General features: G+C 43.1%; 1 protein-coding gene across 1 annotated transcript; it reads left to right on the top strand.

Moving 5' to 3' along the window:
• Positions 1–13,433: 13,433 nt before the first annotated feature.
• Positions 13,434–16,676, top strand: ccr9b (chemokine (C-C motif) receptor 9b). The gene is made up of 3 exons (XM_056234742.1): positions 13,434–13,591; positions 13,925–13,965; positions 15,246–16,676. The coding sequence occupies exons 1-3, from the start codon at positions 13,567–13,569 to the stop codon at positions 16,287–16,289; spliced, it is 1,110 nt and encodes a 369-aa protein (XP_056090717.1). The 5' UTR covers positions 13,434–13,566; the 3' UTR covers positions 16,290–16,676.
• Positions 16,677–17,266: the final 590 nt, after the last annotated feature.

The following is a 17,266-nucleotide window of genomic DNA, read 5'->3' as shown; positions in this document are numbered from 1 at the left end:
CCTCCTTCGGGGGTGCCAGCGGTGCCTGAGACGGACCCGGAGATGATGGCCATGCTTTCCCGGGCCGCCAACGGGGTCGGGGTCGGGCTCGTGTGGAATCCTCCACCGTGTCCCGAACCCTCGAGGTTGGACGATTGGTATCTCGGGGTGGCGCGCGCTGGTTCTCAGCAACCCACCCCAGTGCCTTTCTTCCCGGAAGTGCATGAGGAGCTTACGGGGACGTGGACGGCACCTTTTACTGCCAGAAACCGTTCCGGTGGCTCCTCCTCCCTCACCACCCTTGATGGCGGGGCGGCTAAGGGATACACGCGCATCCCGCCAGTGGAACGGGCCGTTGCTATGCAACTGTGCCCTAACTCCACATGGCGTGGAGAACCGTGTCTCCCTTCCCGGGCCTGTAAGTACTCGTCGGATTTAACCGGCAAGGCCTACAAGGCCTGTGGGGAAGCTGCCTCTGCCATGCACGCCATGGCGTTGCTGCAGGTCCATCAGGCCAAGGCACTGAAGGACCTGCACGAGGGTGGTCACGATCCCCAAGTTCTTCAGGAACTTCGCATCGCGACGGACCTCGCGCTTCGTGCGACGAAGGTGACCGCGCGGTCGGTGGGTCGTGCGATGTCCACCATGGTGGTCCAGGAACGCCATCTCTGGCTGTGTCTGGCTGACATGAGGGAGTCTGACAAACTCCGGTTTCTCAACTCCCCTGTGTCCCAGACCGGCCTCTTCGGCGACGCGGTCGAGAACTTCGCCCAGCAGTTCTCGGCTGTACAAAAGCAGACGGAGGCCATCAGACACATCCTGCCGCGGCGGCCAGCTGCTGCCTCCACCCCACCGCCTGCGGCACCTCAGTCTGCTCGTCGCCGAGGGTGTCCTCCTGCGTCTGCCCCTGCTCCCGCACCGCAGCAGCAGCCTCCACCTAAGCGGCGCCGTGGAGCCAGTCGCAGGCAGTCCCCTGAGGGAGGGAACGGAGACGTAGGTCCCGTCGCCACATCTGCTGCCGCCCGCTGGGGCGGCCAGCTTTTTCAGGTTTGGCTCCTCAGCAAAAAACTAGTGTGCAATCAAACAGCTGCTTGTTAAATACCCGCGCTGCGAGGCTGCACAGCTGATGCAAATGATTGCACGCCAATGTGCATTGGCTTGTTTTAGTTTCACTCGAAGTAGATTGGCCTCTCTAGCGAGATTCCTATTGGTCAGTCTGACCTACGTCTCCGTTCCCTCCCTGAGGGAACGAGGGTTACCATATGTAACCGAGATGTTTTGTTATCACTCGTGTCATGTGAAGTCATGCTAACATAAATGTCCATCAGCTGAATAGCTGTTATTACCAGAAATATCTTATTATTGCTGTTAACATAACTGTTGCAAATAAATATACATTTTATACAAAAAAAAAACGTTTTTAAAATATGCGTTATATATCCGTGTGTGAGTGTCTCAACTTTAAAACTTGCCATCTCATCTTTGGACCATGCACTACCTAACATTTCTTATGAAACTTATTTAAACATAACATGACAACATTTGTACAATGTAATGTATAGATTAACATCTTTCCCTCATGTTCTTTTTGTCTATCTTTTTTATTTATTTATTAGTTTTAGTTTTCAGCTCATTGTTCTTTTCTCATTAGTATTCTGATGACATTGAACATTTTGTGAATAAATTTTGTATATTGTATACAAAGTTGTATGTCATAAACATGTAATCTCTGTATGTTTTGCAAATAATAATAATAATAAAATAAAATAAAGAAGACTGAGCTGTAAGCATGTCCCAGCCTGGTTCGTCACTTATTGGGGTCCTGGAATTCCTGGAATTGTGGTATGTGGTATTTGCAGTGCTTTTCTATACTTGGTTGTGTTGTGAACTTTTGCAGCGCGTTTCTGTATTTGGTTGTGTTGTGAGTATTTGGAGCACACATGTGTTGTGAAACTGATGAAGATGTTTTCTTAATTTGCGGGTGTTTTTCTATTTGTATGTGTTTTCTTCAGTTGCTGCGCCTTGAGCTCTCTCGGCCACCATAAATAAGCCATGTTACAGTAATTTTATATTGTTTAAGGATTGCTGTTAGGCGCAATGCAAGGCAGACTAACTTATTATAAAAACAAACCTGCGACAAATTCTGACAGTTATCATAATACGTCAACTTTTGTTGCGCAACCTTTAGTAATGTAATGAAGTGACATTGGATAAATGCATTGTTATGACTGTCGTGTGTGGGGGGAGGGATTTGTGGGAAGAGTGGGTTGAGTTATGTGAGTGTTCGCACCTGACCGCTGATGAGCATGAAGGAGCTGGAGCTTTTGGACAGTGATTATGGTGAGTTTCAAAGACAGGGCGAGAGATAAAAAGACGAGCAGAGTGACGGGGAGCGAGTCTGAGAGGCGGTGTGTTGCTGCTAACGCCGAGCTGCACTCAAGGTTGGGGGGTGGGTGCCGTTCGTATGCTACTTAGGGCTGCCGGCGGCGAAGATATTTTAGCGGGCTAACTTGTAGATAAGGCTAGGTATAGGAGTGCGTGTGCGGCGCGGCTTCTCAGCAAGGGGTGCTCTGTTTCCGCTATAGTTCGGAGGCCTCACGAGCGCTGGACTGGTGTCTGCTTTCTCCCTTTGCCAACCAGCGCCAAAGCCTAGACCCTGGGGGAGGGTCTCGTATCCTGGGAGAGTTAAGTGTTTAACTTTTAGCGCGTGTGTGTGTGTGTGTTTGTGTGTGCGTGTGCGCGCGCGTGTGTGTGTGGTATTAAATTTGGCAGTATACATTTCATGACGGGGTGGGAGGGTTATGATGAACTGAATGCTTATGTAGTAGTCTGAGGGCATCTTGGGTATGAAATTTACGTGCATTGTGAACGTGTGCAGTGTCCTACAGGGGTGATTTGTGTGCTATAGCTTTTACCTATTTATGGCGTGTGTGTTAGTTTTAGTACGGCTTATTTCTTGCGGTGCTCTCTGTGTAGCATGCTCCATTGTGGTGTTGTTCGCCCAGGCTGATTAACATTTGTGTTTGGGACTTCAAGAGCCTGACCCAGTCTGACATGTTTGGTAACTGCATGAATTATATTGAATAAAGATTACCGTTTCTACTTCTGTGGTGCTGCTTGCTTTGTAGAATAGATTCCTCTAGCCCTAACAATCTGACCTCACCCTTTAGGTTTATTACACTGGTGACAGCGGTGGTACTTGCTTAATTTTTGTGAACCCTATAAAACCTAGACACTGTTGCAAAAATGTTACAGGGGGAGGATAATGTTGGGCCCGAAGAGGTGGTGGGACCCTTAAGAGCTACAGCGCGGCCAGTGTTTATGCCTGAGACGTTTACTGGTGTAGGCCGGGAGTGGTCTGATTGGTCAGAGCAATTTGATCTGGTTGCTGATGTAAATAATTGGGACGAACCCTTAAAACTTAAATTTATGTCGCTCCTACTCTCTGGCCGTGCAAGAGATATTTATAGTGGTCTGTCCGGTGATGCTAAAGGAAACTATGCGCTGCTAAAAGCTGCTATGGCTAGATGTTTTGAGCCCTGTGACAGTAGCGACTGGAGTAGGGCTACATTTACAGCCCGCCGTCGTATGCCTAATGAGACCGCAAGGGAATTCGGAAATGCCTTACGGCGTCTCGCCACTAAAGTTTACCCCACAGCTGATAACCGCACTTGCGATATGTTGGCAAGAGATCAGTTTCTTACACGTTTTGCAACTGGTGACTTCCGTATCAGCCTGCGTAGAGAAAAACCTAATACCCTAGAAGATGCAATTGATCTTGCTTCTGAATTAGAGCTTCTTAGGAATATGGAGCAAACCTATCTGATGCCTGATGCAAAAGTAAGGGGAGTTGTGGAGAATAAATCCAAAAGTGATGAACTGGAGGAATTGAGACAGGAAGTAAAATCTCTTCGTACAACAGTGAGTAACATTCAACAGTCTATGGCAAACCCTACTTCCACTCAATTTTCCAGGGAATCTGCACGAGAGGCCAGGAACAGTGGTTCACAAGGGTCCGTAGATCGAGCCAGAGGGGTGGGGGGTGGTTGTTGGGAGTGTGGGTGTACAAGACACATAAAACGAGATTGCCCATATTCGCAGGGAAACTACAGGGGGCAGGCACTGTAGGCCCGTTGCCTGCCCCCCGGCGAGTTGGTTCATATGCGGCCTCTGCAAGCAACCAGGGTGGCTCTGGATACATTGGAGCCAAAATAGGTGCGTCAGACTCCCTTCTCTTGGTAGATAGTGGGGCAACATTATCAGTCATACCAAAACAACTTTGGCTTGAAATCACTAAGGGGGAAACCGAACTGTCTGGACATCATGGTGATGGTGTCTGCAGCTAATGGAGGGTTGATGGGGATTTTGGGAAAATGGCAAACGGTCTGCCAGTTTGATTCATTGGCATTAATTGTGGAGTTTTTGGTAGCTGATGTGCCTTCCCAGGATATTCTTTTGGGTTTTGACTTTTTGAGTAAATAGGGGGTCGTTGTGGATTTTGGTAAAAAGGAGTGTCGAATAATGGGTAAAATGTTTCCCCTGATTGTTCCGGCAGATATTGATAAACCCCGGACTGTGATCGTCTTGGAAGACACTGTAATTCCCCCACGTAGTGAGGCAATCATTGCTGGAAAGGTGGATAATTCTTTCGTGGCCTGTTGTGAGAGTATGTTGGAACCATCAGACACATTATCAAAGCAATGTGATGTTATGATCGCTCGGGTGGTCTGTAGAGTAGAGAGGGGTAGACTGCCGGTACGAGTGATTAATGTAACTAAAGATGCCCTTACATTAAAGGGGGGTATGAGGCTGGGAACTTTACATACTGACATTGAGGTGGGCTGTAGGGCGGAACATTTGGGCATGGGTGAGGATGAGGATGGCCCAAATGAACCTTGGTCTGTTGACAAACTTATTGCTCATTTTGGGTTGCATCAGAAGAATTTTACTCCATCTGACTTAACAGATATTCGTGAACTGTTACGAAGAAATATGTCTGTGTTTAGTGAGGGGGATTTGGGGAGAACTCACCTGACACTGCACCAGATTGATACAGGGGATGCGAAGCCTGTGAAGTTGCCACCCCGTCGTGTTCCCCTCCATTTACAACATGAGGTATCTGACCATGTAAAGCAAATGTTGGCAAATAACATAATTCAGCCTTCTCATAGTCCATGGGCAGTTCCAGTGGTTTTGGTACGCAAGCGTGACGGTGGCCTCCGTTTTTGTGTGGATTATCGCAAGCTAAACGATGTAACCCGGAAGGACTCGTATCCGTTGCCACGGATCGATGATGCCCTTGATAGTCTAAATAACGCTTGCTGGTTTTCCACTCTCGATTTAGCCAGTGGTTACTGGCAGGTGGAGTTGGATCCTAGGGATAAATATAAGACTGCTTTTATCACTCGGCAAGGTCTGTTTGAATTTAATGTCCTTAGTTTTGGTCTTTGCAATAGTCCAAGTACATTTCAGCGACTGATGGATCTGGTGCTGGCAGATCTTCAGTGGACTACCTGCCTGGTGTACTTGGACGATATCATTATATTTGGACGGACATTTCAGGAACATTTAGGCCGCCTGGACGAAGTTTTAATAAAACTACGCCAGGCTAACCTTAAAGTCAAGCCCACTAAGTGTAACTTGTTTGCCACTCAGGTGCAGTATTTGGGACATATTATCTCATCCAAGGGGGTGAAAGCAGATCCCGCTAAAGTGGAGGCTGTGCGTCAGTGGCCGGTGCCCAAAAATCAGACAGAGGTCAGGAGCTTTGTGGGTTTAGCCTCATACTATTGGAGGTTTGTGAAGGGGTTTGCTGAGATTGCTCGCCCCCTGCACCAACTCACTGAGAAAGGCAGGCGTTTTAAATGGACGGAGGCATGCCAAACAGCCTTTGAACAGCTCAAACTGAGTTTAATGTCAGCACCTGTTCTTATATATCCTGATCCCTCCAAAACATTCATTTTAGATACGGATGCTAGCGATGCGGGTATTGGGGCTGTGTTGTCACAAGAGGAGGGGGGGGGGGGGGGGGGGGGTGTGTGTGTGAACATGTTATAGCATATGCCAGCAGAGCCCTTACTAAGCAGGAAAGAAAATATGCCACAACTAAGGAGGAGTTGTTAAGTATGGTCACGTTCATCAGACATTTTAAACATTACCTGTTGGGTAAGGAATTTGTCCTGCGAACAGATCATAATTCCTTGAGGTGGCTGCACAATTTCCAGGGTTTAGAGGGACAGTTAGCCAGATGGGTGGAGCAGTTGGCAAGCTTCCAATATAAAATTGTTCACCGCCCTGGACGAGGGCATGCTAATGCTGACGCCCTTTCTAGGCTGCCTGCTTACCTGTCAACTCCAGGGCCCCCGGAGCCAGCCCCACAGACACGAGGGGTGCCTGTAAAAGCTGCAGTACAAAATGTGCCCACCAATGTAACCCCAGGGTGGGAAGGGGATTGAGTTGGCTCGGACGCAGCGGGAAGATGCCGAGTTACAAAAGATCATTGCTCTAAAAAAAGAGGGAGGGACTTGTTTGCAACCACCGGATGATCCACAAAAGTATGCACCGGTATGGGCCCAGTTACAAATGCAGGGCTCCCGGTTGGTGAGGTTTCCCCCATCGAATTCGGATGCCGCAAACCAGGTCCAGGTGGTTATTCCCACTGTAATGGTGGCAGAAATCCTAAGACAGTTGCATAATGAGGTTACGGGTGGACACTTGGGAATACAGAAACTACAAGCAAAAGTGAAAGACCGTTTCTATTGGCTGGGCTGGTTTGGGGATGTGAAGCGATGGTGTAGCGAATGTATGGATTGTGGGTCTAGGAAAGCTGTGGGGAAACAGTGGCGGACCCCACTCCAATCGGTGGTAGCATTAAGGCCATATGAGCGAGTGGCGTTGGATATTTTGGGACCTCTCCCCGAAACCCCCAACGAAAACAAATATATTGTAGTTATTGGGGATTACTTTTCCAAATGGACAGAGGCGTTCCCTCTTCCTAATCAGAAAGCTGAGACGGTGGCCAAGTTGTTGGTTGAACAGTGGGTGTGCCCTTTCGGAGCCCCTAGGATAATCCATACTGATCAGGGCCGAAATTTTGAATCTAGGTTATTTAAAGAAGTGTGCCAGTTGCTGAACATTCATAAGACTAGGACATCACCTTATCATCCTCAATCTGATGGACTGGTTGAAAGGTTTAACAGGACATTGGCCTCCATGTTGTCTCTGTTTGTAGATGATAACCAAGCTAATTGGGACATCCTGTTGCCTTATGTGATGATGGCCTATAGAAGCAGCGTTCACTCCAGTACTGGGTTTACACCCTACAAAGTGGTTTTTGGGAAAGAGATAGTCCTTCCTGTGGATGTTATGCTTAACCTGGGTGGTGGGGAAAGATTCTCTTCCGCTTCAGAGTATGTGTCTGGATTGTTGGAGACACTGTCTACAGTGGTAGAGGCGGTGAAGGGCCATCAGCTAAGAGCCTCTGTGAAGCAGAAGGGAGAATATGACTTTAGAGCACATTTCCAATACTATTCTGAAGGAGAAATGGTGTGGGTTCGGGGGAAAGTTAGAAAAAGGGGGCTTTGCCCAAAATTACAACGAAGGTTTAAGGGGCCTTATAAAGTCACAGAGAGGATAACCGAAGTTCTGTATAGACTCGTGCCAGTTGAGGGGGGGACAGAAATAGTGGTGCACTTCAACCGACTTAAACCATGTCTTTCTTCCGTAACAGAGGTTATCAACCAAAAGAATGCAGAGAGTCCACGGATAGCTGGCATCCCACCTAAGGAGACCTGGCTGCAGTCTTCAGCTTCTACAGCGGGTCAAGAGAGCGAGGTGGTAGTGCCAGGGGCCAGATCCGAGGTGCCCCCAGTCACACCTACAGGGGGAGCAAGCAAGGTGCCAGGAAGCTGTGCTGCCTTAGTGGGATCACAAGGGCAAAGAGATCGGCTGGCCCCGGCCACACAGAACCAAAGTGGTCAAGAATCTTCACGCACTAGGCATGGGCAAACATCCATGACTAGCCATTCTGCAATGACCGGGGAGGCCCAGCAAGATGCGTCTCTATCCAAAGACTTACGCCCAGGACTATCAAGGAGGGCACCAGTGTGGTCCCTGGACTATGAAATGGGTTGAATTCGACTCGAGGACGAGTCTGCCTTATGGGTGGGGGGAGTGTAATTAAGTGACATTGGACAAATGCATTGTTATGACTGTCGTGTGTGGGGGGGAGGGATTTGTGGGAAGAGTGCTCGCTTTCTCTTTCACATTGACTGCACAATGAATCTTTCATAATATCTACACTTTGTTATATTTAGAGGATTTGCCAGCATGCAGAATTCAGCACTGAACAAAAAGTCCGTTTTGAGCGGTGAGGGGAGTCTATCTTAATTGCTTCTGATTGGCCATTGCGTTCAAGAAATCAACACATATGACTGTGATTGGCTACATCGCTCAACGCTGCAAACATGTTATAAATATAAACTCTGGCCTGTAAATCGTTTCTATTTTGTTTTTGTTGTTATTGTTGCTTTTCTGCAACAGATGAATAAAAATGTATTAGTTTTTTGTGTTTTATTCATAAATATTTCTAGTTTGCGGAAGTCCCGCGAATCGTTTTATTCTCACACACAGAGTGAGTGCATTACCGCCCGCCCCGCGCTCGCACTCGGCCATCAAATCTAGTCCCGCGCCACACTCTATTTGAGTAAGCTTTCCGGACTGCGCAACTGGGTTATAGGTTGCCAGGTTGAGATGACAAACGGGTTGAAATTGTATATGGTGTGTGGATTGTGTGAATATAATGCATTTAATACAAGATCTGGCAACTGGTCAACATTAGACAAACATATTGGTCCGATTATTCATAAAGGAGTTTGGACCATTCAAATTACGGGAGTTTCCCGGGAGAAAGAACAAACCGGGAGAGGTCCGGGAGATAAGGCTAAAAAACGGGAGAAACCCGGGAAAAACGGGAGTGTTGACAGGTATGGGGCTAACTTTTAGATAAGGCTGGGTATAGGAGTGCGTGTGCGGAGCGGCTTCTCAGCAAGGGGTGCTCTGTTTCCGCTATAGTTCGGAGGCCTCACGAGCGCTGGACTGGTGTCTGCTTTCTCTCTTTGGCAACCAGCGCCAAAGCCTAGACCCTGGGGGAGGGTCTCGTATCCTGGGAGAGTTAAGTGTTTAACTTTTAGCGCGTGTGTGTGTGCGTGTGCGCGCGCGTGTGTGTGGTATTAAATTTGGCAGTATACATTTCATGACGGGGTGGGAGGGTTATGATGAACAGAATGCTTATGTAGTAGTCTGAGGGCGTCTTGGGTATGACATTTACGTGCATTGTGAACGTGTGCAGTGTCCTACAGGGGTGATTTGTGTGCTATAGCTTTTACCTATTTATGGCGTGTGTGTTAATTTTGGTACGGCTTATTTATTGCGGTGCTCTCTGTGTAGCATGCTCCAATGTGGTGTTGTTCGCCCAGGCTGATTAACATTTGTGTTTGGGACTTCAAGAGCCTGACCCAGTCTGACATGTTTGGTAACTGCATGAATTATATTGAATAAAGATTACCGTTTCTACTTCTGTGGTGCTGCTTGCTTTGTAGAATAGATTCCTCTAGCCCTAACAATCTGACCTCACCCTCTAGGTTTATTACAGTAATATTACAACCGCATGGATGCTCCAGAGCTGGTGGTGGAAGCAGAGATAATAATGGTTGTTTAGCAAGACAAAGATAGTCAAAGTACATAAACATGTAATTAAAAGTACACTTTTTTTTACAAAGCTCTCTAATTGCAATTTTGGTAAAAATCAGCATCATTGGAAAAAGCACCTCTACCTGCAGTTTTGCAAAACTCCAAACATACCTACAGTACTGTAATTTACTTCAGTTTCCAGCTGAAATAACCACTAGTGGCAGTAAAACACCAACTTCAAACAATCCTTTTCACACAAGTTATGAGATTATTAATAAAGACTTGTGCGCGGTTCCTTGCACAATACTATGTTATGAGCTCAAAACACATTTAACATAGCACATGATTTGTAAACTAATATACATTTTGATGTTTGCATTAATCACCTCAATATATATGGATTTTCTGATGTAGTAATTGTACATGGTCACACTGCCACAAGGTTCGATAAAAGAGCTCAAAGACTTAAAGAAGAAAGCTAGAATGCCATGGTTGCTTCTGCCAATGTGTTTTTAATGTAAGTGGTTTAGTGTACGTTATTTTCAAAGCAATAGAGCATTAATCTCTCTGCGCCACTCACTGGGCATTTAATTTCTGAACTACCGCGTGCATAAACAACCAACATATTAAAACATGGCCAGATTCATAAATAAAAATTGCCACTCACTGGCTTTGAAAGTGTTGCGAAATGTGCAAGAAGTATTAAATGTGCATAATAATTTTGCCAAAAATGTCGTCAGTCACATTTTTCCCAATGAGCCCAGGTTGGTGAAATACATTATAAAGCAAATGTTAAAATCAGACAAAAAAACTAAACAAAAAACAGCTTGGCTACTTGGCAAACTTGATCTGTCTTCCAGGTCTTTTCAGGTCACAGCTGCTTTATCTGCACTAGTAGTAGGAGACCAGTGGTTAACAAATATTCAGTGTTTTCATTGCTCAGGTCTTAAAATGGTTGTTGGAGGCCAGTGTTGTTTTACCTCAGTCCGTTCATGGTTATGCCCTGTGCAGAACATGTCTCGATCTCATACCAGATCTAGTATTTAGATGAGTCAGTGCATGCATGCCATGTGACTGAGCTTTCAGTTTAACTACAGTGAAAAATGTGGTGTAACGACTACAGATAAGTTTCACAAGTAGTTTTCTCACAGAAACAGTCTCTAACTCTAAATCTCTCACTGTATGGTTTTGGCCATGATTTGGCCGTCTGAGACAAATTTGGCAAATACTAAAAGATTCCTCTGATCCTAGGCTAAAATCTGAAGTTTTTAAACATTAGTTTCACAAGTTCACCGACAGCCTATTAATGATTGTTGCGATCAAATTTGACCTCTCAGAAGACTTGACTCGCAGTCCTGCAGTGTGACGTTTCCTACGACGACCGTCAAATTGTCTTAGTTTTTCAAGACAAGCCATAACCAAAATTAACATTAGAGATTTCTTTGTAGTCACCATTTCAATCCCACTTGTAATGCAGCTCAATGTCACCGAACGTGTCATTGATTGATGATGTAAAACTCTGGACGAGTTTTCTTGTGTGGGTCTGTTTTTAATGCTCTGAATCTATTCTTTCTGCTAATCACAGGTGATTTATTTTGGCTTATGCACACCTGTATTAGCTTTGAACATCACATCCCGTGAGAACACTTTCCCAGACTCTTCACTGCCCGGTCCCGGACATGGCCGTTTCATTCTGAGTCACTGTGGTCTAAACTGAGAAAGAAAAACGACAAACCTGTGGGCACGACACCTCACCTTCTTAATACCATGTTGGGTTCCTTCGCAGAAAAAACAACGCTTTGTACCTGATTAGTGAAACTTTCAAATCAGGTTTTGGTGCTGAAACCCCTGTGCGTATGGGCAACTTTCACCACAAGCAGACTTGGCACAGTTTCTTGAGAAAAGTTAGAGCACAAGACTGCATTTGTACATCTGTTATTTAAGGACATTTTTCCCACAAATTGAATTTACACAATGTGAAAGAAAAAAGTGACAACATTAGGTTACACCAGCAAAAGTCATTTTTAACGGGTCAGATCAGGTTTAAATAGCTAACAATTGTTGCAATGTTCTTACAACATATCTGCAATCCTCATCAACACCAGTGACCATTTACTCCTGAGTTGTATTGAGTAAAGATCTGTTTAATCCGGGTTTCAAAAGTGCTGTGCCTTATGACAGGAAACATACAGAAGGAACTAAGAAGGAAATAAAAGTCCAGAGAAGAACAAGAGAAAGTGGAAGTGTTTTCAAACCTGTCCTGGAGCACCCAGGACTGCACATTTTATGTCTCCCTCATCTAACTCTAACGCAGGGTCAACATAGTAGGGATCCATGTGCAGCTTTATTGTAAAACAGGAAACGAGGATGCACAAATAAAAAATGAGAAGCACCCAGTGCTGGGGGTGCTCCAGGACAGGTTTGAAAACTCCTGGCCTAAGGCCTTAACTCCAAATTGGATTTTCCAAATCTGTTGTATCTGACTGATTATTATACAATATAGTGGTGTTATAAATAGTTGGGGGGCAACTCAGGCTAGTTGTCACATAAAGAAGTTATCTACGTAACTATAAGGTTCTGAGTAAAAGTCCTATTACCCTTTTGTGGTTTTATATGATGGTTTCAAACACTTGGTTTTCAAATTCCTCAGGGTATTTCTGTCAAGGGGCAGGTTGTCACATGGGTTTTATATGTTATAAATGTACTCCAGTCTATTAATTATACGGTCATTTCTATTGATCAAAATAATGGAGTATTCAGACAGACAATGATATAAAGTGCAATCAATGACATGACCAACACTGGACAGTTAATCTTCATGTCACAGCTGTTTATTACTGTTCACGTGACAGTTAACGGGTATTCGGTGCTCTGAGGTATGTTTAGTTCTAGAGAAAGTTAAATCAAAACACCCAATGAGGGGAATTCTTGTACATTACGTGAACATGAAATTAACATTTTTTGTTTCACTTTCCTCTTGTTGTTTTTTATTCTGTTGGTTTCTCTTCCTCCTCTTAAAGCCCTAGTAGTTCTAGTATTCCTATATTAAATTATATTGAACAAACAAGCATAATAGGTGAGTTGACTTATTGCATTTTTTAGTTCAAATAGGCCTACAAAAATCTGTTAGTGTTTTAATCCGTGCGTTATTAATTACTATGGTTACAACCGTTTGCCAGGTTTATTTACATAATTGTCATTGATTTTGTTGTCACATCTAGTAATGTATTGTCTTGTGATGTGCTTGTTCCTGTTTTTAAGAGATCAGTTTCCCTTGTTTTGTGTACCCTATTGTTGTGTTTCATGTACCATGTGTCTCATGTGTAAGTCTTAAGGTATATAAATGCCATGTATCATGTCGATGGTATAAAACAGTATTTGCTCCACATTAAATCTGAATGATAATGAAAGCAGATTTTTAGTCTTGACAATTTAAGTTGAGTCAAGACATATATTTAAATAATTAATAATCTACACTAATAAACACTTGACTTCTGTCTAATAAACACGTCATGAAGTTTTTCTTCATGCTTTTTCTTTTACCAACAGTACATGGTGAAAGCAGCCCCAAGTCAAAAGGTTTCATCTTTTGAGTCATGGGCGTATGTAATAACAATCCACATCTCCATAAAGCAACCTCAGTCAAATGACAAATGCAGCAGTTCAGAGCAGAAGGCAACGTATCTGTTTTTCTCCAAAATGCATTTTTTTTGTACATCTTCTTTGCAGAATTGTCATATGACATCGACGTGTGGAGCCTCGGAAGGGGCTGACGTAACTATCCCCTGACACGTGACTTTGTGGTTTTATAAACTAGTTAAAGACAGCAGGGGAAGCTTATTCATCACTGAACCGTTGTAATACTCTTGGTTATCGGTTGTGATTCCAAGAAAGAACATGGATGTCTCTACAACCTCAGACTGTAAGTATCAAAAATCATGATTTTTTTATTTATTTTTATTTAATATGATTGTGTATATAACACATTGTTTAAAGACTTTAGGAATATTGGCATATTAGGCCATTATGTGAGACTTTTTATGAACTGTTAGCTGCTTCGGTCTTATATGTGATGAATTTATATCATTAAATCAATGTCATTTGAAAATATTCTGTGTATATATTGCCTGAGTGATTTGTGGTTACATTAAACAACAGTTTGTTTGTTAATTTATTCATTCATTGCTGAAGGGCTTTGAAGAGACTGTTTCACTCTTCCATATATTTTCTAATCACATGTTTTGTCTCTCAATAGATGAAAGTGATGCGTTTAATTTCACAGATTTGACAGACTTGGTGAGTATTATTATATATATATATAATATATATATATATATATATATATATATATATATATATATATATTATACTATTTTTACACTCAGTAAATATAGTATTATTATAATTTTTTTTTGGTCAAATTCTGGCGTAAAAGTGTTCTATTTTGCGTATTTGGGTAAAAAAAGTTTTATGACATACAGTATATCTAGTCAAATTTGGCATCAGTAACACTTTTAAACTTTAAAGTTCTAAGATATCATCAAGCTATTTTGTCATAATGCAACTCTTCAAGTCAAAATTGAAATGCTGCCCACAGCAAATGTTATCAGTAAGCAGAGGTTAAGCTCTGTTTCTTTTAGTGCTGCATGCTTTTCTGGAAATTTGATGTGTCAGTCAAGTGAAACTACTTATACTAACCCATATCTTTGTCCCTTATTATTTGATGCTCCTCTTGGATTGAGATCATACAGACAGATTTGGCTGTTACCACATTGTGCAGTTTTTAAACAACACAATGAAAAGATTTTCCATGGTGTGCGTCACATATCCTTTATCTGTTATCTGTATGTATGTCAGGATGGAACAGAATCTAGTGTTTGACATGCTCCTAAGGGGCTGTGTTTATGTCGACCCCCAGGGCGGGTGACGCTCTATCTGTTTGTGCACGCTTCAGAAATGGGTTAAAAGAGGATGTGGATGCGGTGTACTTGTGTGGTTTCTCCAATAGAGACACCTGCACCTGATCTGAGCTGCGGAACATGTTTCGTAAATTTAGATTGTCAAAGTTCGCAGGGGCGTGATGTCACACTGATTCACACTTTACTGATCAACTGGATTACAGCTGCAAAATGGTGAGAGACTGTTGTACCACTGTAGACAGGAAGTGGCTGTCAGTTGAGTGGAAGATCAGTCTGAAAAGACAGTGGGAAACAAATTTCTAAGCTTCATAGGCAGCATTCTGAGAGGATTTAGATGAAAAGCTAATAAGAGAATTTAAAGGAATATTAAACCCCAATATCTTTTACTCACCCTCATGTTGTTTCCATCCCATATGACTTTCTTTCTTCTGTGGAACATGAAAGAAGATATTTGGAAGAATGTACATCCATTTTCTTTACTTGAAAAACAAAGGCCAGTGTGTCCCCCAAAACTTCTCCTTTTGTGCTCCACAGAGGAAAGAACATTCCTTTAGATGATTGGTATGTTTTGTTTTTAAGTAAATCTGTAAATCAAATGAAATGGACAGTGCACAGAATTCGAAGTCCCTGAATATATCTTTTTTATTTTTATTTCAGACAACTGATACTGATGACTATGAATCAGACCTGGGTGGATTATGTAACAAAGAACTAGTGCGAAAGTTCAGTAAGACCTACGAACCCCCTCTCTACTGGATCATCTTCGTTGTGGGGGCTTTGGGCAACCTACTAGTCGTCTGTATCTTCACAACTGTGAGAAACCGGCTCAAAACCATGACCGACGTCTACCTGCTGAACCTGGCAGTGGCTGATCTTCTCTTCCTTGGTACATTGCCCTTCTGGGCAACAAATGCTGCTCAAGGCTGGGTGTTCAGCCAGGCCATTTGCAAAGGAGTTTCTGCAGTCTACAAGATTAACTTCTTTGCCAGCATGCTCTTACTCACTTGCATTAGCGTGGACCGTTACATCGCCATCGTCCACGTAACCGAAGCGCACAACTACAAAATCAAACGCATGCTGTATAGTAAGATAACTTGTGTGTTTGTGTGGCTCGCCTCTTGCCTCTTAGCTCTACCTGAATTTCTCTTCGCCAAAGTGAAAAATATAAGCCCCCAGCTCAGCTCCTGCGTCATGGTATACTCGATCACAGACAACAACCATACTAAAGTCTTGGTGTTGGCTTTACAGATCTGTGTTGGCTTCCTACTCCCATTGCTGGTCATTGTTTTATGTTACTCAGTCATTATTCGTAAACTCATGCTGGCTCGAAGCTTTGAAAAACACAAAGCTCTGAGGGTCATCTTTGCAGTTGTGGCTGCTTTTGTTCTCTCACAGTTGCCGTTAAATGGATATCTGATTATAGAAGCAGGCCAAGCCAACAATGCCACAATAACGGACTGTGAAGTCGCGCAAAGCTTAGATATGGCTGGGCAAATTGTGAAATGTCTTGCCTACACACATTGTTGCCTGAATCCTTTTCTGTACGTCTTTATCGGGGTTCGCTTCCGGAAGGATCTCTTGAGCCTGCTTCAGCGCATGTCCTGTAGCCTAGGACTGGCCGACAACAGCAAACTCCAACAAGTTCCCAAGAGGCCTTCTGTTATGTCCGACACTGACACCACCCCTGTTTTTTCTTTATAGACCTGTCTACTGTACTTACTGTATCGACAACTTTTTCAAAAGCTTTGTCTTCATCTACAGAGTGTGTCATTTGCATGGTAATGGCACGATAGACTTATTTTTCAGAGTTATAGTTCCTTATAACCACAAACTTATTGTGCAAGGTCTATGAAATGTGCTTTATCATGGTACTATTCCTGTATAGTTCTCTGGGAGTACATGATGGGATATTGTGGAGATTTATGTACATAAATTCTGTTCATGAGCTTTTAACCAGTATTCTGAGGATGCTTTTCATACTTTTCTAGCAAAGAAATTTTGCAAAAATATTGTAAAGTGTACATATAATTTGAGATTTTGTTGAGTGTAATGGATTTCAATGTGCATTAAAAAAGTGGGATAATAACATGTTGAGGTCTGATTATTTTTTAATTTTTTTTAATTTATGACTGTACAAACAGATGATGTGCCACAAGACACAACCGCAAGAAATAAATGGCATGAATACAGCTTGCTGATAGAATCTGACAGAAAGCTTGCTAAAAATTCTGCTTGGTTCTGAAAATAATTTATCGGAATAAATCAGGATTCACCTACAGGAAAGTAAATATATAGAAGTGTTTCATGTTTTAAAAGGATAGTTCACCCAGAAATTAAAATGGTTATAATTTACTTCCCTTCATATCGTTCCAGACCGTATAATTTTTTTTCTTCTGTGGAAAACAAAATATTAATTTTTATGAATAACCTGGCCCTGGTTTTAAAAACATATTTCAATAATATTTCCAATTCATTTATAAAATTTAGCAAATTATATTTTTTATTAATAATGACCTTGCTCATAAACAAATTATCATACATGATTTTCAAGGCCCCCAGGTCTTGTTTTTGTTCACATGGTGTTTTTTAGCTGTGTGTAACGTATTTTCTGTGGTAATTGAAAAGTTTCTGAATGTGGCTTCTGTGCACTGCCATGTCTTCACTATGACTGTTATGTC

Source organism: Rhinichthys klamathensis, unplaced genomic scaffold, assembly GCF_029890125.1.
Source record: "Rhinichthys klamathensis goyatoka isolate OS25496 unplaced genomic scaffold, OSU_Roscu_1.1 h1tg000404l_1, whole genome shotgun sequence".
Lineage (NCBI taxonomy): Eukaryota > Metazoa > Chordata > Actinopteri > Cypriniformes > Leuciscidae > Rhinichthys > Rhinichthys klamathensis.
The sequence above is the reverse complement of the archived record's forward strand: the minus strand, read 5'-3'. Positions and strand labels throughout refer to the sequence as shown.

Excerpts from the sequence above, each read along its gene's own strand:
- ccr9b (XM_056234742.1), top strand. The coding sequence starts at position 13,567 with ATGGATGTCTCTACAACCTCAGACT. Across the intron at positions 13,592-13,924 it reads TGTCTCTACAACCTCAGACT|ATGAAAGTGATGCGTTTAAT; the intron begins GTAAGTATCAAA and ends GTCTCTCAATAG. Across the intron at positions 13,966-15,245 it reads TCACAGATTTGACAGACTTG|ACAACTGATACTGATGACTA; the intron begins GTGAGTATTATT and ends TTTTTATTTCAG.